At 67.4% G+C, this 22264-nt stretch overlaps 2 protein-coding genes across 3 annotated transcripts; both read left to right on the top strand.

Annotated features, from left to right (window-relative positions):
- The first annotated feature begins 4335 nt into the window (after positions 1–4335).
- Positions 4336–7432, top strand: B9D2 (B9 domain containing 2). 2 transcript variants are annotated; one of them, XM_084612152.1, is made up of 4 exons: positions 4336–4442; positions 5158–5249; positions 5530–5655; positions 6196–7432. In XM_084612152.1, the coding sequence occupies exons 2-4, from the start codon at positions 5162–5164 to the stop codon at positions 6507–6509; spliced, it is 528 nt and encodes a 175-aa protein (XP_084468278.1). In that variant the 5' UTR covers positions 4336–4442; positions 5158–5161; the 3' UTR covers positions 6510–7432. The 2 variants fall into 2 exon arrangements, with proteins under 2 accessions (XP_084468278.1, XP_084468279.1); XM_084612153.1 differs by lacking the exon at positions 4336–4442 and adding an exon at positions 4519–4618.
- Positions 7433–11312: 3880 nt separating this feature from the next.
- On the top strand, positions 11313–21008 carry TGFB1 (transforming growth factor beta 1). The gene is made up of 7 exons (XM_084612870.1): positions 11313–12090; positions 17690–17847; positions 18210–18327; positions 18821–18898; positions 19269–19419; positions 20001–20154; positions 20746–21008. The coding sequence occupies exons 1-7, from the start codon at positions 11733–11735 to the stop codon at positions 20902–20904; spliced, it is 1176 nt and encodes a 391-aa protein (XP_084468996.1). The 5' UTR covers positions 11313–11732; the 3' UTR covers positions 20905–21008.
- The last annotated feature ends 1256 nt before the right edge of the window (positions 21009–22264 follow it).

Here is a 22264-nt window from a genome sequence, read left to right as displayed (position 1 = left end):
CCCAGCTGACCCAGCCAGCTCCTTGCACAAGGGCTGGCCCTGGCTTCGCGTCCCCGGCCGGCCTGTGAGCCGAGGGGCCCATGGAAGATTGAGGGGGCTGGAGAAGCAGAGCCCAGCCGGGGGCTGTAGCAGCCGGGCTCCTTCAAGAGTAACGCTTCGGGGCCTGATGAATCATTCATAGTGGGCTCCGTGCGTGGGGGGGAGGTGGGGGAGGGAAGGGAACTGGCACATGGGTGGGCTGCGGGTCGGGAGTGAGGGGCACCGGCAAAGCTGGGGGGCAGGGGGGCAGGGGAGAGCCCAGGGCCGGGCTGGCAGGGGCTGCGGGTCGGGAGTGAGGGGCACCGGCAGAGCTGGGGGGCAGGGGGGAGCCCAGGGGTGGGCTGGCAGGGGCTGCGGGTCGGGAGTGAGGGGCACCGGCAGAGCTGGGGGGCAGGGGGGAGCCCAGGGGTGGGCTGGCAGGGGCTGCGGGTCGGGAGTGAGGGGCACCGCTGGCTTGCGAGGGCGGCTTTGATGGGTCTATGTTTGGTGGCCCCTGAGGTCGCCAGGCTCTGTGGGGCAGGGCCCGTCTCCCACAGGGCCTGAAGGCGCCACCAGGCCAAGAGCTGGAGCCCCCCCCCCGGTGCCAGGCGCTGCACAGACCCTGCAGAGACCCTGCAGGGGCTGGGCCCTGCCCTGGGGAGTCCCTCCCCCACCTCGGGGGCGTTATTGCCCTTTGCTGGGGATGCTGGGCCCAGGCCTGGCGGCGGGGGGCAGGCTGGGGGTCACGTGGGGAGTCGCAGCCTCTGTCCAGCCCTGTGGACTCAGCACCCACCCCCCGCGTTCTCCGTTTACCTCCCCCCAGCTCCCCTCCCCCCCTTTGCCATCTGCTGGAACTGTCACCCTCCCCCCGCCCCCCCACAGCGCTGGGCAGCCACCAGCCAGCTGCTCACAGACAGGCGGGGGAGGGGGAGGGGGAGGGGGTGGCACAAGCAATTCCCCCCCCACGTTCCCCCCCCAAGCTGCAGGTTCTGCCCCCAGGGCCCCCAGCCGAGATGCTGGGGGTGGGGGGGTCTGGGGTAGGCTGCCCACTGCACAGCCTGCCCCCCCCCAGCTGGGCCCCGCCCCCACCCCCCATTGCAGGGGGTGCATGGAGAGGGGAGGCAGATGGATGGTGTCTGGGGGGCTCAGCGTGACGGACGGCTGGTCTGATCCATTCTGGGGGCCCGGAACCCCCTGCCAGGCCCTCCCGGGGGGACTTCAGCCGGCCAGGGTGGCGGGAGGGGGAAGATTGGCAGCGTGGCCTAGTGGACAGGGCCCTAGACTGGGCCCCAGGGCTCCAGTCCTTGCTCTGTGTCGCGGTCTCCACAGCTGGAAAGGGGGGCTGGTGACCCCCCCCACACTCCGTGAAGTGCCCGGGGAGCAGGGGAGGGAACGTGCTGGGTGGGGGGGAGAATCCATGAGCTGAAAGTAAGGGGGCCAAGCAGCGCCGGGGGGGCCAAGGAACCGTCTCCCTCCCGCCAATGGGGTGCTGAGTTACCGAAAGGCCCCGATCTGGGTGCGAACAGCCCCCCCCCTCCCCCAACGCCGCCTCCTCCCTACGCACGCGGAGGCGGGAGCAGCCACCAGGGACCCAGGAGTCCTGCTGCCAAACCAGCATCGCGGCAGCTATTAATAGACGTCGCTACCCAGCCCTGCCGGTGCCCCTCACTCCTGACCCGCAGCCCCTGCCAGCCCGGCCCTGGGCCCCCCCAGCCCTGCCGGTGCCCCTCACTCCCGACCCGCAGCCCCTGCCAGCCCGGCCCTGGGCCCCCCCAGCCCTGCCGGTGCCCCTCACTCCCGACCCGCAGCCCCTGCCAGCCCGGCCCTGGGCCCCCCCAGCCCTGCCGGTGCCCCTCACTCCCGACCCGCAGCCCCTGCCAGCCCGGCCCTGGGCCCCCCCAGCCCTGCCGGTGCCCCTCACTCCCGACCCGCAGCCCCTGCCAGCTCTGCCCTAGGGCCCCCCAGCCCTGCCGGTGCCCCTCACTCCTGACCCGCAGCCCCTGCCAGCCCGGCCCTGGGCCCCCCCAGCCCTGCTGGTGCCCCTCACTCCCGACCCGCAGCCCCCTCCCAGCCCGGCCCTGGGCCCCCCCAGCCTGCCGGTGCCCCTCGCTCCCGACCCGCAGCCCCTGCCAGCCCGGCCCTGGGCCCCCCAGCCCTGCCGGTGCCCCTCGCTCCCGACCCGCAGCCCCTGCCAGCCCGGCCCTGGGCCCCCCCAGCCCTGCCGGTGCCCCTCACTCCCAACCCACAGCCCCTGCTACCCCGGCCCTGGGCCCCCCAGCCCTGCCGATGCCCCTCACTCCCAACCCACAGCCCCTGCTACCCCAGCCCTGGGCCCCCCAGCCCTGCCGGTGCCCCTTGCTCCCGACCCGCAGCCCCTGCCAGCCCGGCCCTGGGCTCCCCCCGAGCCCTGCTGGTCCCTGAGCCTTTCTCCGGAGAAAAGCCCAGCCAGCGCTCCCTGCTCCGAGGGCTTCGCGCTGGAGCCGGCTGGCCCCGGTGTCTCTGAGCCCCAGCAATCCCACGCCCTCTGACAAGCCACCCCCTGACGCCAGGATGCAGGCCCTGGGCTGGGTTGGAACTGGCCTTCGCTGTAGGCCGTCCTGCCTTGGGCATCACCCCAGGGTGGGGCTGGCCAGGACTCCAGACCAGGAAGGGAACGGGGCTAACTGGGATTCATGCAGAGCGGGAATGGGCCAGGGCTCAGCCGGCTGCCCCCTCCCCCTCGCTAGCCCCCCGCCCCCTCCCAAGGCAGCTCGCAGGCTCTCTGTGCAGGGAAGCAGATGGAGGTGGGGGTAGGCGGGTGGGGGCATTAGGTGCCTCTGTTGTCTTCGCTGCACTCTGGCGTTTCAGTTTAATTGCAAGAGGCAGGAAATAATCCCAGCTCGGAGTTGGGGGCGGGCTGGCCACGGGCAGCTGGAAATAGCCCGGCAGCCGCGCGATGCTGGCAAGAAGGGTCAACCCGCGGGGCCAGGAGAGCGAAGCGCCCCAGGGAAGCCTGGCTGAGTGGCAAGGAGGAGCAGTGGTTAGAGCAGGGGGGCTGGGAGCCAGGACTCCTGGGTTCTCTCCCTGGCTATGGGAGGGGAGCGGGGTCTTGTGGTTAGAGCAGGGGGGCAGGGAACCTGGACTCCTGGGTTCTCTCCCTGGTTCTGCCACTTATTTCCACTGTGACCTCGGGCAGGTGCCATCTCTCTCTGTGCCTCAGTTTCCCTCTCGCTCAAGGCGGTTCACCCCCTAGCACTTTCAGGTGCTAGGCAGGACCTGGAAACGCAAACCAGGCTGCTGGAAGAGGTGTTTCCAGCCCCTGTCGTAGGCCTCATGCAGGGAGCCGGGGCTGGCCAGAGCCCCATGGTTCCCGGAGGGTCCCTGAGCTGGGAAGGGTTATTCCTGGTCACCAGCAAACGAAATGGCCCTGGGCCTATGGACGTGGCTGAGGGGAGGGTGCCCAGGCCTGGGCAATGCACCTCATTGGTTGGAGGAGGAATGTGAGGTCTGAGCAAAAGCCAATCAATTTTCACTGATCAGCGGTGGGTATGAGCCCTGCCCACTCTGAGGCACAAGCCAATCGCCACCCACCTGAGGTCAAGAGGGACCGCCCCCGAGGGGGTGTCTTATCCTGTAATTGGCTCTCTCCGGCACGGTGGGCCTGCGGAACTCACTGCCGCAAGATGTCACCGCGGCCTAGAGCTCTGCAGGCTCCAACTCACCTGTGTCTTGGCTTCTTGTGCTGATTTAACAAAGCCAGACGGGGCCCCCCCACGTGAGTGACCCCCCCCGGTCTCTCCTCCAGCTGCGTGAGTCCGAGGCCCTGCAGGGCAGGGAGGCAGGTGGGGGGCAGGGGGTCGGATATCGCCTCTGGCTGCGGCCGAGGGGGGGGTTTGTTGGTCCCACGTTGGGGGGGGCACATCGGGGGGCCTGGGATTGATCGAGGGTTCGGCTTCCTGGGGCGAAGCGCTTTGCCTGTGGGGCCAGGGCGATGGGGAGGGGGAGCAGCCGGGGGGCGGGTTCCCCTCCCCCCCACTCTAGCTCGCCCATCAGCTATGGGCTGGCTGGGGCAGGGTCTCCCTGTCACTCCCACGATGCCCAGCCCCGCCCCCCAGCTGTCAATCTCTCTGCCCTTCCCAAGATGGCTGCCGCAGGGCTTCGCCCCGCCCAGTGGAGGCGCCGCCTTCCTCCCATGACCCACCCAACATGGCGCCGCCCTCACGATGGCTGTCATTTGCCGCGCTCAAGATGGCCGCCACCCTCGCCCGCTTTCCGCCTTCCTGGGCGGGGCTTCCGCCCAAACGCCGTCACGTGCCTCATCCGCCCGCCAATCCGGCTTCGGCGCTGGGCTGGGGCCCCCGCCCTCCCCGGTTGCCGTGGCAGCGGCGGGCGGGGCGCGGGAGCGGCGGCTGGAGACGAGGCCGGGGCCGGGGGGTCGCTCGCGGGTCCGTAGCGCCCGGGCAGCGAGGGGCGGGGCACGGCGGGCGTCGCGCGGTGCGCATGCGCGGGGTGGCCCCTCTCCCCCCCCCACCCCGGTGCGCGCTGAGGCGGGGGGACGCGCCGCCTCCCCGTGCGCGCCCCCGGCACGCCCCGAGCACGCGCCGCCCCAGCCCCGGGCGGGGTGTGTCCGGCGATGCAGCCACCTCTGGGGCGGGCCGGGCGGCAGCGCACAGGAACACGGAGCCGCGCGCTGGGCGGGGCCGGGAGCAGGACTCCTGGGTTCTCCCCGGCTCTGGGAGGGGGCTGGGAGCCCGGACTCCTGGGTTCTCCCCGGCTCTGGGAGGGGGCTGGGAGCCCGGACTCCTGGGTTCTCCCCGCCTCTGGGAGGGGGCTGGGAGCCCGGACTCCTGGGTTCTCCCCGCCTCTGGGAGGGGGCTGGGAGCCCGGACTCCTGGGTTCTCCCCGCCTCTGGGAGGGGGCTGGGAGCCCGGACTCCTGGGTTCTCTCCCCGGCTCTGGGAGGGGGCTGGGAGCCCGGACTCCTGGGTTCTCCCCGGCTCTGGGAGGGGGTGATGGTTCGAGCAGGGGGGGCTGGGAGCCCGGACTCCTGGGTTCTCTCCCTGGCTCTGGGAGGGGGCTGGTGGTTAGAGCAGGGGGGGCTGGGAGCCCGGACTCCTGGGATCTATTTCTAACCCTGCCCCTTGTCCTCCCCCTGCTGCAGGATCATGGCCGAAGTGCACCTCATCGGGCAGATCGTGGGAGCCAGCGGCTTCCCCCGCAGCAGCCTCTTCTGCAAGTGGGGAATCCACACAGGTGAGCCGGGGCCCCCCGGGGGAAAGAGGGGCTCCGCTCGTGGGCTGGGGCAACAGGGCTGCAGAGGCCCAGAGCCTGAGCTAGTGGGCTAGAGCAGGGGGGCTGGGAGCCAGGACTCCTGGGTTCTCTCCCTGGCTCGGGGAGGGGAGTGGGGTCTGGTGGTTAGAGCTGGGGGGTGGGGGAGGGCTGGGAGCCAGGACTCCTGGGTTCTCTCCTCAGCTCTCATGTGCTCCCTTCCCGAAGCCTCTGCCCCCCTCACTGACTGCGCTTCCCCCCTCAGGTGGCGCCTGGAAGCTGCTGTCCGGCCTGCGGGAGGGGCAGACGCAGGTGGATCACCCCCAGCTGGACGATGTGGCCTACTGGTCCCACCCCATCGACGTGCACTTTGCCACCAAGGGGCTGCAGGGTAAGTTCCTCCCTCCGCGGGTTCCAGCCCGGTGTTCCCTGGACTGATGGCCCAGGAGATCCGGGGAAGGCTGCGGGTTCCAGACGGGAGCTTTGGGGGTGGGGGGCAGGAAGCCCTGGCTCAGAGTGGGGCAGGGACGGGGAAGGCAGCCCTGGCTCGGGCGGGCGGGGGGTGCGTGGCAGCCCTGGCCAGGCGTGAGTTAGTTTCTCTCAGTGAAGGGAATTTGGCTCCAGTTGTGTGAGACACCAGAGGCCGTTTGTTTTCCAGTCCGTCTCCCCCGGGGCTTTTCTTCCCCTCCCTTCGGCCCCGCCGGAGCTGGGGATGGCTCTGGGGTGGGGGGCAGAGCCCGGGTGGGGCAGGTGCAGCCGTACATCCCCCTGCTTCCGGAAGCGCCTTGTGTCCTCGGCTGCAGAAGTGTCCCCAGGATGGATGAACGCTCCCATCCGGCCCCAGGGCAGGACTGGCTGGCTTGGGGGGCAGGGGGCACCTGGCTTGCAGAGGGGGCTGGGCACTGACGGGTCCCCTCTCTCTTGCCGTCAGGCTGGCCCAAGCTGCACGTGCAGGTCTGGCACCAGGACCCCTTTGGGCGCCGGGAGCTGTACGGCTACGGCGTCTGCCACGTGCCCTGCAGCCCGGGCTGGCACGCGCTGGCCTGCGTCACCTGGCAGCCCCTGGGCTCGTGGCAGGAGCGGCTCTCCCAGCTCTTCGTGGGCGGGGGGCCCCAGCTGCTGAACAGCGACCTGATCTACACGGGGGCTGACCGGTACCGCCTGCAGACCACTGCCGCGGGCACCGTGCACCTGGAGCTGGGCGTGGTGCTGCGCCACTTCGCCCGCTACGGGGTGGAGTGCTAGGGAGCGGGCAGGCCCCCCGCTGCGGGGCGGGGCTCTAGGGAGCGGGCAGGCCTCCCTCCATGGGCTGGGTGCTGTACGGACCCCCTGCCATGGGGCGGGGCTCTAGGGATCAGGCAGGCCCCCCTCCGTGGGCTGGGTGCTGTACGGACCCCCTGCCATGGGGCGGGGCTCTAGGGAGCGGGCAGGCCCCCCTCCGTGGGCTGGGCGCTGTACGGACCCCCTGCCATGGGGCGGGGCTCTAGGGAGCGGGCAGGCCCCCCTCCATGGGCTGGGTGCTGTACGGACCCCTTGCCGTGGGGCGGGGCTCTAGGGAGTGGGCAGGCTCCCCATTGCGGGCTGGGTGCTGTATGGACCCCCTGCCGCGGGGTGGGGTGTGAGGGGTCTGCACGGATCCTGCCCCTGCTGCAGGGTCCGGGGGGGGGGCTCTGGGGAACCCTTGGATCCAGGGGGGTCACCGCAAAGCCTTCCCCCCTTTAACAGTGTGGACATTTCAGCTGCTTGATGGGGCTCTTTTGTAAGAACGGGGCTGGGGGGGGAGTTGGGCTGGCCCAGGGGGTGGGGAAGGGGCCACGAGCTCTTTCCCCTCTGGTGGGCTGGTTTCAGTCTGTGTTTCATGGGGGGGGCAGGACTTCTGGGTTCTTTCCCCCGCTCTGCCATTGACCCTGGTGACCTGGGGCTGGCCCCTGTGCCCTCTGCCCTCTGTAACATGGGGCAGCACTGTCCGGGCAGGGCGCAGAGCCGCCGGGGGCCGGTGGGAATTGGACCCATCGCTGGCTCCATGGGGAGCGCTGGGGGCTGGCGGGGGGGAGGGAGGCCCCTCTGCCTCCTGCTCCCCAAAGCGCTCCCCCGCCCGTCATCCCCCGTCTCTCTCCCCTGCCCCCCATTGAACAACCGCCCCTTATATAAAGATCCTTTTGCACTAACGGCTTTTCCGAGAGTTTCTCTTCTCCCCCCTCGCCCACCGATCACCATGGTGACCCCTACAGCAAAAGATTATGGGGGTGTAGCTGCAGAATGGTGGGGGGGGGCCCGTTGATTGGGGGGGGTAGAAACATAATCAGCGATTGCCCCCAGACGCCTGCACCGCGTTCGTTCCCGCCCCAGCCCGCCGCCCCCCAGAAGTGCCATAGCCCGTGGAACTCATTGCCACAAGGGCCGAGCGGGGTGGGCGCGTTCCGTGGGCCGAGAACAGCCAGTGGGAGGGCGACGATATCCCCGGGAGCTCGGGGAGGGGAGGAGTGTCTCCTGCTCCCCCCTAGCTCGGGGGGGCAGGTGGCTCTCGGCCCGTTGGGGGGGCCCTAGCTCGCGCTTTGCCCCCTGTCCGTGTCCCCAAGGGGTCAGTGGCTGGTGCTGTTCCAGTGTCGCCCCAGCAGAGGGCGCCCCTGGCCCATGCCAGCCACGTGTGTCCCTGGATTGAGCCTGGCTGGGATGGGGCCCACGTCTGCTCCATTTAATACCCCCCCAGCCGCCCTCCGGCTCCCTCCAGTGTGACGGACGGGCCCGGGCCCCCCCATCCGGCTGCTTGGCGTCCTCCCTTCGGAGCCTGAGTTCATCGGGGCTGAGAGAGCACGAGGCCAGGCCGGGCTGGACCAGCAGGGGCTGCGGGTCGGGAGTGAGGGGCACCGGCAGAGCAGGGGTCGGGGGGAGCCCAGGGCTAGTCTAGTGGGGGGGCTGGGGGTCAGGAGTGAGGGTGGGGAGGAGCCCAGGGCTGGGCTAGCCGGGGGCTGCGGGCTGGGAGTGAGGGGCACCAGCTCAGGTAGGGAACCCAGGAGTCCTGACTCCCGCCCCGCTGTTCCTAGCCCAGGCCGCGGGCTCCCTGGCTGACTGGTGCAGGTTGTGGCCTGTTGGAGCCAGGGTCTGATGCCAACTTGGCCCCAGGCCGGTGCCCACCTGCAGCCAGCTGCTGCTCCGCTGCCCGCTGACCTTCACGGCCCCCCCGGCTCTTACCTCCGCCTGGCCTAATTGGGGGTGAAATTCCGGGAAGGGCTGGCGGGAGCCGTCCCGGAAGTCTCGTTGCCAGCACCAGCTCTTCCTGGCAGGTGGGTCCAGCTTTCACCCCGGCCCTGGGCACTGGGCCCATGCGGGGGCTGGGCTGCCAAGGCCCCCCACTGAGCCAGGGCTCATTAACCCTCCGGCTCTGCGGCGAATCCCGTTAACGGGGCAGCGTCCCTCGGAAGAGCTGTGCTCACCCTCCAGATGGGACGCAGCTCATCCACTGCCCAGCGGACAGGAGGCCGGACTCCTGGGTTCTCTGGGAAGGGGGGGGGGGGCTAGCGGTAAGATCAGGGGAGCTGGCAGTCAGGACTCCTGGGTTCTCTCTCCATCTCTGGGGGGGAACGTGACTGTTTAAAACAAGGGGTGAATAATGCCCCCTGGTGGAGGGGCTGAGCTGAGGCCTGTCGCATTCATTCCGCATCCTGCCTGTGTCTCTCCCTGGAGTCCCAAGGCCCTTTGAGAGCCGCATCCCATCGGTTGCCCTCTCCTCCCGCTTTTGGGAGACGGGTGGAGGGGAAACCGAGTCACCAAGCAGGGCAGGAACTCGCCGGAGGCCGTGCTGCAAATCGGAGCTGGGATTAAAACCGGGGGCCCCAGGGCCCCCCGTCCGGCTGACCCAGGTTGGCAGGCCCAGGGCTCGGGCTCCCCCGAGCTCAGAGAAGCCACAATTCAGGCGCTTGCCAGCAGAGGGCGCCCGAGCAGCAGTTTTGGGGTGTCCCCGTTTGCCTGCTGGGAGTTGCTGGCTAGACACTGAGGGAGCATTGGGGTGACCTGGAGCCCCCCGGCCCAGGAATGTGGAGGTGCGGGGGGGGGAAGCCCTCCGGGGCTGGAAAATGCTGCTGGAGAGGGCTGTACCCCAGGGGGCCAGGCCCATTGCTCCATGACTTTGGTAGGTCAATGTACACAGAGAGGGGCCAGGACTCCTGGGTTCTCTCTCCAGCTCTGGGAAGGGAGTGGAGTCTAGTGGTTGGGGTGGGGCGGGGCTGGGAGCCAGGACTCCTGGGTTCTATCCCAAGCTCTGGGAGGGGTGCGAGGTCTAGTGGTTAGAGCTGGGGAGGATTGGAGCTGAAAGTCCAGACTCCTGGGTTCCTTTCCCAGTTCTGCCATGGGTTCACTCTGTGACCTTAGGGAAGTCCCTGCCCTGCTGAAAGCCTCAGTTTCCCAATTTGGCTCTTGCTTTGTGATGGCCTAGTGGAGGCTTGTGAGGATGAGTTTGATAATGTCTGGGGGCTTGGGATTGAAAGGCAGAGGGATGCTTGCTCCCTGAGCTAACAGAAAATCCTCATCACTGCCTGCAGTACAGGGCATCTGACACGCAGCCACGCAATACCCATTCCATCCTGCTGAGGGCAGCAGAGCTGGGGCTATACGGCACAAACACGTCTGGCTCTGGGTTTGAATGGAAAGTAACTTCCCCACCCCAGCGGAGAACCGCTAGGCTGCTCCCCCTGCCCCGAGGGAAACTGATGCGGTCTTTGCTCCTGGCTGTATGGCATGTGCTCTACAGTGGCTACAGCTATTGGGGATTCTCCTTGTGTGGGGAGGGGGCTGGAAGTTTGGAGCAGGTGGATTTAAATTCCTCCCCTTTTCCCCATCTGGCTTTAGGCCTTCCGCAGCTCAGATCTGGCCAGCACACGATACCAGCGCCGAGCCTGGGTGCTGGGGTCCGCCCCCCTGTCCTGTCGCAGAGCCCCTAGCCAGAGCCGGTCCCCAGGAATCGGGGCCGATGGGCCCGGCTTGGGGTCCACATTCCAACTGTCACCCCCTGAGGCCCTGTCTGCTCCCCGCAAAGACCCCAGTTCCTGATGCCCTCACACCTTTCTGCAGTGGGGCGGTGGTAAAAAAAAGAAGTGGGTGAACTCAGTTTTCTGGTGTTCCTGGCTGGGCGGCGCCGTGGGGGGCAGGACCTGGGTGTAGGCTGAGCAGCTCCGAAGAGACAGCGGCTGGTTTGAGCGGGGGCAAAAAGGCAGCACCGGAGTGGGGGGGGGCGGCTTGGGGCAGGGAGGTGAGTGAATGCCATAGGCCCCAGACGAGACAGGGGTAAATTCTGTTTGCCCCAATCCCCCCTCGGCCATGCTGCCCGCATCCAGCATCTCCAGCCCCAAACATTCAAACATCGCGAGTCAGGCTCGCCAAAATCACGAGATTCTGTAACACTCCCTGGGGGGGGGTCTTTTTGTTTGTCGTCTGCATTTCGAGGGTGCCCTGGGGCCACATTTTGCAGCTTTCTCCACAGCCGTGAGGGCTAGAAACATACTTTTCCTTTAAGAACAAAGGCTGAAATCCTCACATCGCCCCTTGACTCCGGGAGCTGGGGCTTTAAGGAAAAGGATAACGATCCTGAGACCCGTGACAAAGTCGGGGGAGTCGGCGACACGGGGCAGGGGCGCTCGCAGTGCCCTCGGGCAGTCACTGCCCAAGCAGAGGGGCTGGGGACTGATCTGACCCTGAGGGGGGCCGGCTCAGCTCCCCTCGGGAGACGACAGGCCCCCAGAGCAGGGGGCAGAGGTTGAAGAGACAGCAAGGGGGGAGGAGAGTGACGAAGGGATGGAGAAGGAGACAGCTGGGGAAGAAGAGAAGGGGAAGTGCTGGAATGTAGAAGCCAGCCAAGAAGGGGAAGTTGACGGGCCGAAAGAAGGAAGGAAGGAGAGACGGAGGGAAGAGAGGAGGGAGAGAAGTCGGGGGGAGGGAGCCGGAGGAGGCGGAAGGGGGGAGTGTGGAAGCGGGGGGCGGAGGGCAAGGAGCAGAAAGGGGGCGGGAGGGGGAGGGGAAGGCGAGGGGAGCTCCCTGGAACTGGCCATGCCCCGCCAGGCGTGGGAGTGAAACACGGAGCCGGGCTCCGGGTCCCCCCGCCCGTGCTCGTTTCCTGGGTGGAGCTGGGGCTGGGCAGAGGCAAAAGCCTTTAAAAGCCTCCAGCCCCAGCTTGCGGGAGCCAGCAGGTCCCAGCAAGCGCCGAGGAGCCGAGCGGGGAGCGGGGGGAATCCGTCCGGCTGGCCTGGCCCCCGGCCAGCCCTACGTTTCCATGCGCCCTCCGGGCCGGATGCCAGGCTGAGCCCCGGAGCGGCTCCGTCTCGCCCGAGGAGCGTGGCCCATGGACCTGGCCGGCGGCCGGCGGCGTCGCTGGGGTTCCCTCCAGCTGCTGCGGGCCGGGATCCCCGGGGGCAGGCGCTAGGCCGACTTCCCAGCCTCGGGCCGGAAGCTGCTTGTCGCCGCAGGGGCCCCCCCGCCATGGGGCAGGCCATGGGGCCGCTCTTCCTCTTCCTGCTGGCCCTGGTGCGGCTCTGGGCGAGCCAGGCCCTGTCCACCTGCAAGACCATCAACATGGAGCTGGTGAAGAGGAAGCGGATCGAGGCCATCCGCGGGCAGATCCTCAGCAAGCTGCGGCTGGACAGCCCGCCCCAGGTGGAGGGGGGGGACGCCGCCCTGCTGCGCCTGCCCGAGGAGGTGATGTCGCTCTACAACAGCACCCGCGACATGGTGCGGGACATGGCCCGCCAGCAGGAGGCGGCGAAGCTGCGCGAGAGCCCCCAGGACGAGTACTACGCGAAGGAGGTGCACAAGTTCTCCATGCTGTCGGTGAAAGACGGTGAGAGTCCGGGGCGGGGGGGAGCCAGGACCGGTGGGTTCTGTCCCCAGCTCTGGGAGGGGAGTGGGGTGGGGTCTAGTGTGTGTGTGGTTATGGGGGGGGGGCGGCTGTGTGGCCTGGGGTAGCGGGGGGGGTCTAGTGGTTAGGCCTGGGAGCCAGGACTCCTGGGTTCTGTCCCCAGCTGTGTGCCCTAGGGGGCGGGGGGAGCTGGAAGCCAGGACTCCTGGGTCCTATTTCTGGTTCTGCCACTGATCGCCTGCGTGACTCGAGGCGAGTCCCTTGACTTCACGGGGCCAAGGTGACACCTGGTGTCAGTCCATCGGTGCCGAAGGGGCTCCCGGGGGTGCGTGGACTGAGGTGTCTGGGTTTCGGGTTCTCTCTCTGCATGGTGGGAGAAGCATCCGCTGAGGGCCCTGAGATCTGCGCCCGGCACACGCTGGATGTGGCCACTGAGTCCTTACCAGGCAGAGTTAGCAGCACAGGGAAGTGCCAGTCTGGGTCAGAGCAGGGGCCCATCTACCCCGGTATCCTGCCTCTACTAGATACCGATGGGTAACCTTTCCCCAGGGAACCTCCCTTCCTGACCCTGCTGGTTAGAGGTCAGCGGATGCCCTGAAGCATGAGTGTCCATAACTGTGCTGGGTTCAGCTTGACCCGCAGCACTCCCCATCTGCATCTGCTCGTTCTCCACATAAATGTACCACCCTGTCTGGATCCTGCTGAGCCCTCGGCCTCACTGGGATCCAGTGACAGTGAGTTCCACAGGCTAAAGCCGTGGGGTGGATAAACAATGTCCTTTTAATCTGTTGTGAATGTTTCCATCCTTTCAGCTTCATAGAATTACTCTTTATGATGTGTGTGATGGGAGCGCTTAGAGCCCCTGACTGAGATCAGGGCCCCGTCATGCCGGGCTCTGCCCAGACCCCAACCGAGATCAGGGCCCCGTCGTGCCGGGTGCTGCCCAGACCCCAACTGAGATCTGGGGCCTGGTTCTCAATCACGCTCAGGTTCCTCTGGGGTGGGATCAGCCCCCGAGAGTCCCCGCCACACAGGGGCCTCCCGAGGTGGTGTGGAGCGGGCGTACGGGCTCTGCTCCCAGCCGCAGCATAGGGGGTGGATCGGGGTATGGCCGGAGCCCACTGCGAAGTGGGTATTCCCTGCCCCCCCCAGGGCCCATGGGCAGAGCGTGAATTATAGCGGCCCTGAGGTTGCTGTAACTGGGGCTGGGCGGGTTCCCACAATGCAGAGTGTAAAGGGTTAAAGCGATCTCAACCCCTCCCCCTGCAGAGTGGGGGAGCTGAGACCCCATGGGCCTCTCTGGTGCCAAGTTCCCTCCCCCAAAGCAGGATTAGCTGGTGGAACTCACTGCCACTAGGTCTCTTTGGGGCCGGGAGTTGTGCCCAGCTGGGCTTTGCGGCAGAGAATGAGACCATCCCGAGAGGGAACAGCAAGGGTTAAAACGGAGCGGAGAATCTGGGCTGGGCAAGAGGCCCCCACGCGCCAGGGCCTGAACCAGCCAGTCACCCCCAGTCCCTTTTGGGCAGGTTATCCCGTCTGCGTCCAGCCGGGGAAGTCCCTTGCGCCTTCCCCTGAAGCGGCTGCAGCAGACGGGATACCGGGGTAGACGGGCCCCTGCTCTGACTATTGCTACGTCCCGAATTCTTTTCTTGCCCTAGTCCCGCGGCCCAGCCACTTGGCTGCCTCCGAATCAGCAGTTCCCAGCTGCCGCCCTGCCCCAAATCCCATTTCTGGCCCCGGGAGCGGCTTGCTCAGGGGAAGGCGTCTGGTTCCTCTGCTGGAGCTTGTCATGGCCCGGAGCGTCTTGTCTCCCCGCGCCGCGGTGGTGAAATGGCCCAGCCTAGCCCTGGGGCCGTGGCTCAGAGGGGAACTTCCCGCCCGTCATTACAGCCTGGGCCTGCCCCAGTCGGCTGCTGGCTCCACGGGCCCTGGGGGGGGAGGAGGGGGCTCAGCCATGGGAGGGGCGGCTTTCCACAGACGCAAAGGGGATCCCCCCCCCCTCCCCTGGCTCCACCATCCAGCCCTGGCAGACGGGTGCTTTTTGGCTTTCAATAACAGGGATGTGTCTGCCAAGTCAGAGCCGGATGCCAGCGTCTGTGCTCCCAAGGAAGGGCCTAGGGATATTGTTGATATGGGAGGTGAGCACCCAGAAGCCTCAACCCCAGCCAGGGCACCACTGCGCCGGGCGCTGCCCAGACCCCAACCGAGATCCGGGCCCCGCCGCACCGGGCGCTGCCCAGACCCCGACCGAGATCCGGGCCCTGCCGCGCCGGGCGCTGCCCAGACCCCAACCGAGATCTGGGCCCCGCCGCACCGGCCGCTGCCCAGACCCCGACCAAGATCTGGGCCCCGCTGCACCGGGAACTGCCCAGACCCCGACCGAGATCTGGGCCCCCTCGCACCGGGGGGGGGGTCAGAGGAGGGGTCAGCCTGGCCCGTGCACACTCCACAGTAACCCGGAGGCCCACTGGGGGTGAGCTGGGGCAGGGGGCAGAGGAGGGGTCCGCCTGGCTTGTGTGCGCTGCAGATTGGCCAGAAGGGCCACGGGGGGGTGAGGGGCAGAGAAGGGGTCGGTGTGTCCAGAGCTGAAACCGCCAATAACCGCAACAGCAGTATCTCCGGGCGAGGCAGCGGGTCCGGGGGCCCGGACTCCTGGGTTCTGCCTCTGGCCGGGCTGGGACTCTGCACTGAGTCCTGGGAAGGCAGAGGATTCCTTAGGATGAGGATCCCTGAGAGGGGAGTGGGGTCTAGGGGTTAGAGCAGGGGACCTGGAAGCCAGGACCCCTGGGACCGATCCCTGGCTCTGCCACTGATTTGCTGGGGGATCTTGGGCAGGTCACTTCACCTGGTCTGTGCCTCAGTTTCCCACCAGTGCCTGTGAAATTGGGGCTCACTTACCCTGAAGTAGGTGGGGATTTCATGGGCACAGGCAAGCTGTTCTCAGTGGGCCCTGGGGCTCGTGGCAAAGGCAGGGGTCTGACCTCAAATCCGCCCCGCACAGGACAGGTGGGATTAGACACCTTCCAGCCAGGCCCTGTCGGGTCTGTCTGGCGCTGAGCGTGGCCTGACCCTCTGCCCCTCCAGCACATGCTGGGAAAGTGACGGTCAGAGCGGGGAAGGCCGCTCACCCAGCCAGCCACCCAGGCATCCTGGCTCCCAGCCTCCCAGCTGTAACTCCTGGGTTCTCTCCCTGGCTCTGGGAGGGGAGGGGGGTCCAGTGGTTAGAGCAGGGGGGGCTGGGAGCCAGGACTCCTGGGTTCTTTCCCTGGCTCTGGGAGAGGAGGGGGGGTCCCGTGCTTAGAGCGGTGCCAGGTGCTGGCGAGCTCAGGGACAGGCAGGGGTTTGAGCCCCAGCTGGGAGCTGGGCCCAGGGACTCACCCATGGACACTTGGGGCAGAGCTGGGGATTAAATGCAGCTCTCCTGGGTTCCAGCCCAGTGCCCCCACCCCTCAGCCGTGGCCCCCGTCCGCCTTGCCAGCTCCTCTGTGCCAGCCCCACCCCTAGCTGGAGGGGGGAACATGTCAAATGGCTCCAGGACTAAGACCCCCCAGCCCCCCTGCAGCTTTGTCATTCCCTGGCTTCTCGCTCTTTCCTGCCCTGCATCCTTCCCTCCCTCCCCCCTTCCTTCCTTCCTTCCTTCCTCCCTCCCTCCCCCCTTCCTTCCTTCCTTCTTCCCTTCCGGCTTTGCATTCGTTCTGGCCGTCGGTTCCCCCGTCGGGTCCCCCTTTTTCATTCCTCTTCATTTGCTCCGACTTTTCATTCTTTCTTTCCTTTCCTTTTCTCCATCACTTTCTTTTCGCTTCGCTTTCCTCTTTCCCGCTCCATCAACCCCCCAATCCCATTAATCTCTTATAGCCCCCCCAGTGCGCGGGACCCCCACCCCCACCCCGAGTGCTGTTTGTTTGGGCCTCGGAGGTTGCCGGGATCGGCCTGGCCAGACCTGGGGGGGGGGAGTGGACGGAGTCAAAAGCCCCTTGGAGCCAAAGGGAAAATGGCTTAAAATAACCTCTTCCCGCTGTAAAAACACCAGCTGGGCCACTGGCGGGAGGGGGGGGGGAAGACGTTGGGGGGGCAGGAAACAGCACAAATCCCGGGGGTGTCTGGGGGGGGCAGAGCGTGGCAGGGTGTGGCGGGGGGGCATGGGGAGAGGGAGAGGCAAAGGGCCGGGGAGGGGAGGACGTGCTGGGGGCATAGGGGGGTCAGGCAGAGTGAGGCCTGGAGTGGACATGGCGGGGGGCTGTGTATGGGGGGGGCACGAGGCCAAGAGGTGAGGGGAACGTGGCGGGTGCATATGCGGGGGCACGGAGCAGAGCACATGGCTGGGGGGGATCATGGCCAGGTGCTTAAAATAGCCCCCCCACGTTACATTCCCTCTGCGATCCCTGCAAGGCCCTGACCCGGGGGGGGGAGGGTTTGTTCACCCCGATGTCCCGTGGCCCCGTTTCTTGCTGTCGGGGGGGGGGGTTCCCCTCCCAGCTGTATTTTGATTTCATCGATTGGCTGAAAACTCGCCGTCCGGGCCAAAAAGGGGAAAACAAGAAACCACCTGAGAGTTGCTAGCCGGCCGTTCCGGGGTGCCCAGCGTGTCCGATCAGCTGCGGGCCACTGTTGAGCACGGGGGGTTCGTGCCACGTAGCGCTGGGGTGATTAGTGCTCCGTGGTAACGAGGCGTCAGGTGCTGAGTCCCATGTGGGCGGTTCTCCCCACCACTCCGCTCCAGAGTTAACACTTCCCATGAGCAGGTGGCTGGGGCAGAGTGGGGGGCATGGGCAGTTAACCCCGCCTCCTCCCATGAGACTAAAATCCGATTGGTCGGGTGGCTCCAGCCCCTCCCAGCTTCCTCCTCGCAAAGGGGACAGGAGCCGGGCGGGGGGGCAGCTGGGAGCTGTGGCATGAGTCCTGGGGGGGCTGCAAAGAGCCGAGGTCACGGGCCTCTGAATAATGCAGCCAGAGCCACAGGGCTGAGACCGGCGCTGGAATGATCTGGGAACCGGGGGCCCCTGAGACCTGCCCCCCACAGGCACCGTGCCTCGACACACAGGGCCCCCCATCCCAGTGCGGGGACGCAGCCACCTCTGGGGTGGGGCGCGGGAGCAGTTTATCCGGGGACCCCTCGCCCGGTGCAGAGATGCGGCCACCTCTGGGGTGGGGCGCGGGAGCAGTTTATCCGGGGACCCCTCGCCCGGTGCAGAGATGCGGCCACCTCTGGGGTGGGGCGCGGGAGCAGTTTATCCGGGGACCCCTCGCCCGGTGCAGAGATGCGGCCACCTCTGGGGTGGGCCTGGCTCCACTGGTCGGGGGGTCGGGATCGGGCCCAAGCTTGCAGCCAGCTGGGGATAGGTCCGTTTCAGGCTGTGACCACCCCAGACCTTTCTTGGCGTTTCCTCCCCTGGGCTCTCCTCTGACTGACGCTGAGCGGCTCGAAGCTGCCGCCGGGGTTCGGCCCCTTCGCTTGGCTCCTCCGCCCCCTTTGGGCAGCCTCGTGGCAACCCGCGGCAGGGCCTGGCCGGGGTATTTCGGGTGAAAGGAGGCGCCCAAGGGGGCACCGCGCTGCGCGCTCACGCCCTGTCCCCCCCCGCAGACAGCTACAAGGGCTGGGGCAAGACCGACCAGCGCACCTTCTTCCTCTTCAACGCCTCGCAGGTGCGGGCGCAGATCAGCAGCGAGGCCCTGCTGCACCGGGCCGAGCTGCGCATGCTGCAGAAGCCGGGCACGGAGCAGCGAGTGGAGCTGTACCAGGTGCACGGGGCCCCCGGGGCCGGGGAGGCAGCGTGGGTTGTGGGCGGGGCTAGACCAGAGAGGGCGGGGCTAGACCAGAGAGGGCGGGGCTACAGGAGACGGGCGGGGCTACAGGAGACGGGCGGGGCCAGGCCACAGAGGGCGGGGTTAGAAGAATGGGGTGGGGCAGCGTGGATTGTTGGTGGGGTGAAACCAGGGAGGGCGGGGCTAGAGGAGGTGAAGTGGGTTGTGGATGGAGGGTGGAGAACAGGTGGGTGGGGCCTGTGGGGCAGGCTGGGGGTAGGCGGGGCTCCATGGGGCAGACTGTGGCCGGGGAGGGCATCTCTCCCCTGGTGCGCTGGCTCACACCCGTCTCCCCCCAGCACTACGGGAACAGGTCCTGGCGCTACCTGGACAGTCGCGCCGTGGGGCGGGCGCCCGAGGAGGAGTGGCTGGCCTTCGATGTCACCGAGGTGGTCCGCCAGTGGCTGAATGGCCAAGGTGAGGGGGGGGGCCCCGATCCGGGGCACACCATGTCCCCCGCTGCTTCCTGGGCACCCAGCTCCCCCCGGGGCCCCTGCAGCCTGCACCCGGCACAGTGTCCTGTCCTTCCCCATCCCCTCGAGGTCCCCCATCCCTGCACTGGGGGGTTACCCTGCCCCCGTTGTTTCCCAGTGTCACTTAGAGCTGCCTCCGGGCTGCTCCAACTTGTGCTGTGCCTCCTGGGGGCTCTGGGGGCAGAGAACAGCCACAGCGCAGCGGGTCTGGTGGGTTAGAGCTGAGGCGTCAGGGAGCCAGGACTCCTGGGTTCTATCCCAGCTCTGGGAGGGGAGTGGGGTCTAGTGGTTAGAGCAGGGGGGGTCTGGGAGCCAGGACTCCTGGGTTCTCTCCCCCGCCTTGGGAGGGGGGTGGGGATTTCCTGGTTTGTGCACGGAGGCGGAACATTGAGGACTGGTTGTGCTGCCGGGAATCTCACCCCGTTGGTCTGTTTCAGAGCCGCTGGAGATCTTTAAACTCAGCGTTCACTGCTCCTGCGAGGACACCTGTGAGGAACTGAAAGTGACCATAGACGGTAGGACGCCTGGGTTCTATCCCGGCTCTGGAAGGGGAGTGGGGTCTAGTGGATAAAGCAGGGGGTGGTAGCCAGGCAATTCCCTGTGTGCCTCAGTTTCCTCCTGCACAGGGAGACGCCCCCTCCCCTGCCCCTGCTGCCCTTGGTCCCTGGGTATCGGCCTGAGGCCCTGGGCTGGCGTGTTCCAGTCTCAGGCCAGGACTCGCCTGCCAGCTGCCAGGCTCCCTGGCTGGGCCGACGGGTCCGTCCTCCAGTTCCCCCCAGGTGTGGGCCCCAGCCCTCCTCCCCCAGCCAGTGTGCCCTCGCCCTGGGGCAGAGCTTGGGGAACCCCCCATATGCACGCCGCTAACGGGGTGTCTGCTCCCTGAAGGCTTTGACCAGAGGCGGGGGGACCTGGGCACCGTCTCCTCCACGGCCCAGAAGGTGCCCTACGTGCTGGTGATGTCCACACCCCTGGAGCACGCCAGCCACCTACACAGCTCGCGCCACCGCCGGGCGCTGGACACCGACTACTGCTTCGGGTGAGCTGCGGCCTGGACGGGGGCACCCAGGCTCCCGGGGAGGGGATGCTGCCGGGGGGTGTTGTGGGGGGGGGCGCGGCTCTGGGAGGGCAGTGGGGTCTAGGGGTGAGAGCGGTGGGGCTGGGAGCCAGGACTCCTGGGTTCTCTCCCGGCTCTGGGAGGGCAGTGGGGTCTAGGGGTGAGAGCGGTGGGGCTGGGAGCCAGGACTCCTGGGTTCTCTCCGGGCTCTGGGAGGGCAGTGGGGTCTAGGGGTGAGAGCAGTGGGGCTGGGAGCCAGGACTCCTGGGTTCTCTCCTGGCTCTGGGAGGGCAGTGGGGTCTAGGGGTGAGAGCGGTGGGGCTGGGAGCCAGGACTCCTGGGTTCTCTCCGGGCTCTGGGAGGGCAGTGGGGTCTAGGGGTGAGAGCAGGGGGGCTGGGAGCCAGGACTCCTGGGTTCTCTCCGGGCTCTGGGAGGGCAGTGGGGTCTAGGGGTGAGAGTGGTGGGGCTGGGAGCCAGGACTCCTGGGTTCTCTCCGGGCTCTGGCTGCCTCCCCTGGGTTGGCTGTGTTGTAGCGGTGCCCTGACGGCTCTGCCCCCGGCAGGACGGAGGAGAAGAATTGCTGCGTGCGGCCCCTCTACATCGACTTCCGCAAGGACCTGCAGTGGAAGTGGATCCACGAGCCCAAGGGCTACATGGCCAACTTCTGCATGGGCCCCTGCCCCTACATCTGGAGCTCCGACACCCAATACAGCAAGGTGGGGGTGCCGGGGGAGGGGCTGGGAGCCCGGACGCCTGGGTTCTGTCCCCAGTTCTGGGAGAGGGGGCTAGTGGTTAGAGCAGTGGGGATGGGAGCCAGGACGCCTGGGTTCTCTCCCTGGCTCTGGGAGGGGAGGGGAGGGGGGGTAGTGATTAGAGCAGGGGGGCTGGGAGCCAGGACGCCTGGGTTCTATCCCTGGCTCTGGGAGGGGAGTGGGGTCTAGTGGTTAGAGCCGGGCGGGGGCTGGGAGCCAGGGTGCCTGGGTAGGCAGACAGGGAAGCCCAGTCAGGAGCTGATTAGCCCAGTGTGGACCTTGGTGGGGGTTCTGGGGCCCGACGGCCCCTCCCAGCTCACCTCAAGCTGCCGGCTGCCCCCAACCTACTGCTGCCCCGTCCCCCCAGCCCGGCGTGGGGTCGGCCTCCCCAGGATCCAGGCGCCCCGGCACCCTCCAGCCCCTCCAGGCTGGCATGAGCCCAGCACCAAGCACCCGGCCCCCTCCCTCGGGGGGACAGGCCCCCTCTCCCGCTCCCACCCCCGGGGGCCAGCTTGTCCCCGGACAGATACGGAACCGGGGGCTGTTTCTCCGCAGGTCCTGGCATTGTACAACCAGCACAACCCGGGCGCCTCGGCCGCGCCCTGCTGCGTCCCCCAGGCCCTGGCGCCCCTGCCCATCGTCTACTACGTGGGTCGCAAGCCCAAGGTGGAGCAGCTCTCCAACATGATCGTCAGCTCCTGCAAGTGCAGCTGATCGCCCGGGCGCCGGCGGGGCGAGGCCGAGACCCACGGACTCACTGCCCCCCCGCACCGCAGAGAACGGGGCAGGGGGGTCATGGGGGGGGGAACTAGGGGGGTTTGGACTTGGAGTTTCTCTTATTATTATTATTATTATTAATAATTTTTTTTGTAAATTCCCTCAGTGTTTTTGGGTGAAAATCTTGAATTTTTTGTAATTTAAAAAAGAAAAAGAGAATTATTTAACGAGGTTTCGTTTTGCTGTTGGTTCGATCGAAAATCCTCGGGGGGGGGGTTTGGGGGGCGGGCATCGAGTTAAAAATGATCAGATGCCCCCTGCTGGATTAACGGGTCGCGCCGTCGCTTTAATTCAAACCGAGGGGCGGGGCCAGGGGGCGCCATGGCAACCTGAGTCGAAGGCCAGTGGAGGACACGTCGAAGGGCGGAGACTGTGTGAACTGAGCACCGTGGGAATGGGCGTGGCTAGAAGTGTGGCCCCGCCCCCTCGTGCAACATGGCTCCGCCTCCTCACTAGCAGGTCCTGCTTTCTCTTCCACCATTGATTGGGTATTGGCTTGGCAGCCCCAGGGGGCGGAGCCTGTGTGTACTGTGACCCCGCCCATTTGACCTGACTCCTCCCACCCACCACATGGCTCCGCCTCCTGACCCCTAACCCCACCTCCTCAAGAGGGGAGCCCACGTTGGGCTCTACCACCTTGGCTGGGCGGGGGCGCGTGCCAGGTGGCTCTGCTCATTGCCGACTGCATAGCTCCGCCCACTGGGTGTGACTCCGCCTCCAGACATCTCCTCCCCCACTGCCCCTCAGAGCTGGATTCTGCCCCCCGCCCCCGTTGCTGGGCTCTGCTCAGGGCTGCTGAGCCCCACCCCAGAGGTGGCTGCATCTGGACGCCTGGGCGAGGGAGTCCTGCGTGCACAGCCCCTGGGGGGCGTCCTGAGCAGCCGCGTACCTCACGTCCCCAGCGTCAGCCCAGGCTGAGCCGAGCCCCCCAGCCGGGAGCCTGACGCCACGGGGAATGTTTACGACTTGCCCAGGAAACGGTCCCGGTCCCGGCCAGGCCCGCGGCTGCTGGTGACGCAGGGGGGGCCCCTCGGAGCGTCCTGTTTGTTAATCCTGGTGCACTCGCCCGCCGCTGAGATGCAGCCACCTCTGGGGGCGGGGGGGGTCTGGTTATCCAGGGACCCCCTTGCAGCTTTCCGGGCACAAAGGGGTTGGCTCAGGGCTGCCCCCCCGCCCCGACCGCCCGCCAGTCAAGGGCTAAGGTGGGCACTGGGGAGGCCTTGGGACATCAGCCGAGCTCAGGGGTAGGGGTGGGGGGGGCTCAGGGCTGGGCTAGCAGGGGCTGGGGGGCAGGCGT

Source organism: Lepidochelys olivacea, assembly GCF_965140295.1.
Source record: "Lepidochelys olivacea isolate rLepOli2 genome assembly, chromosome: 23".
In the NCBI taxonomy this organism is placed as follows: Eukaryota; Metazoa; Chordata; order Testudines; family Cheloniidae; genus Lepidochelys; species Lepidochelys olivacea.
The sequence above is the reverse complement of the archived record's forward strand: the minus strand, read 5'-3'. Positions and strand labels throughout refer to the sequence as shown.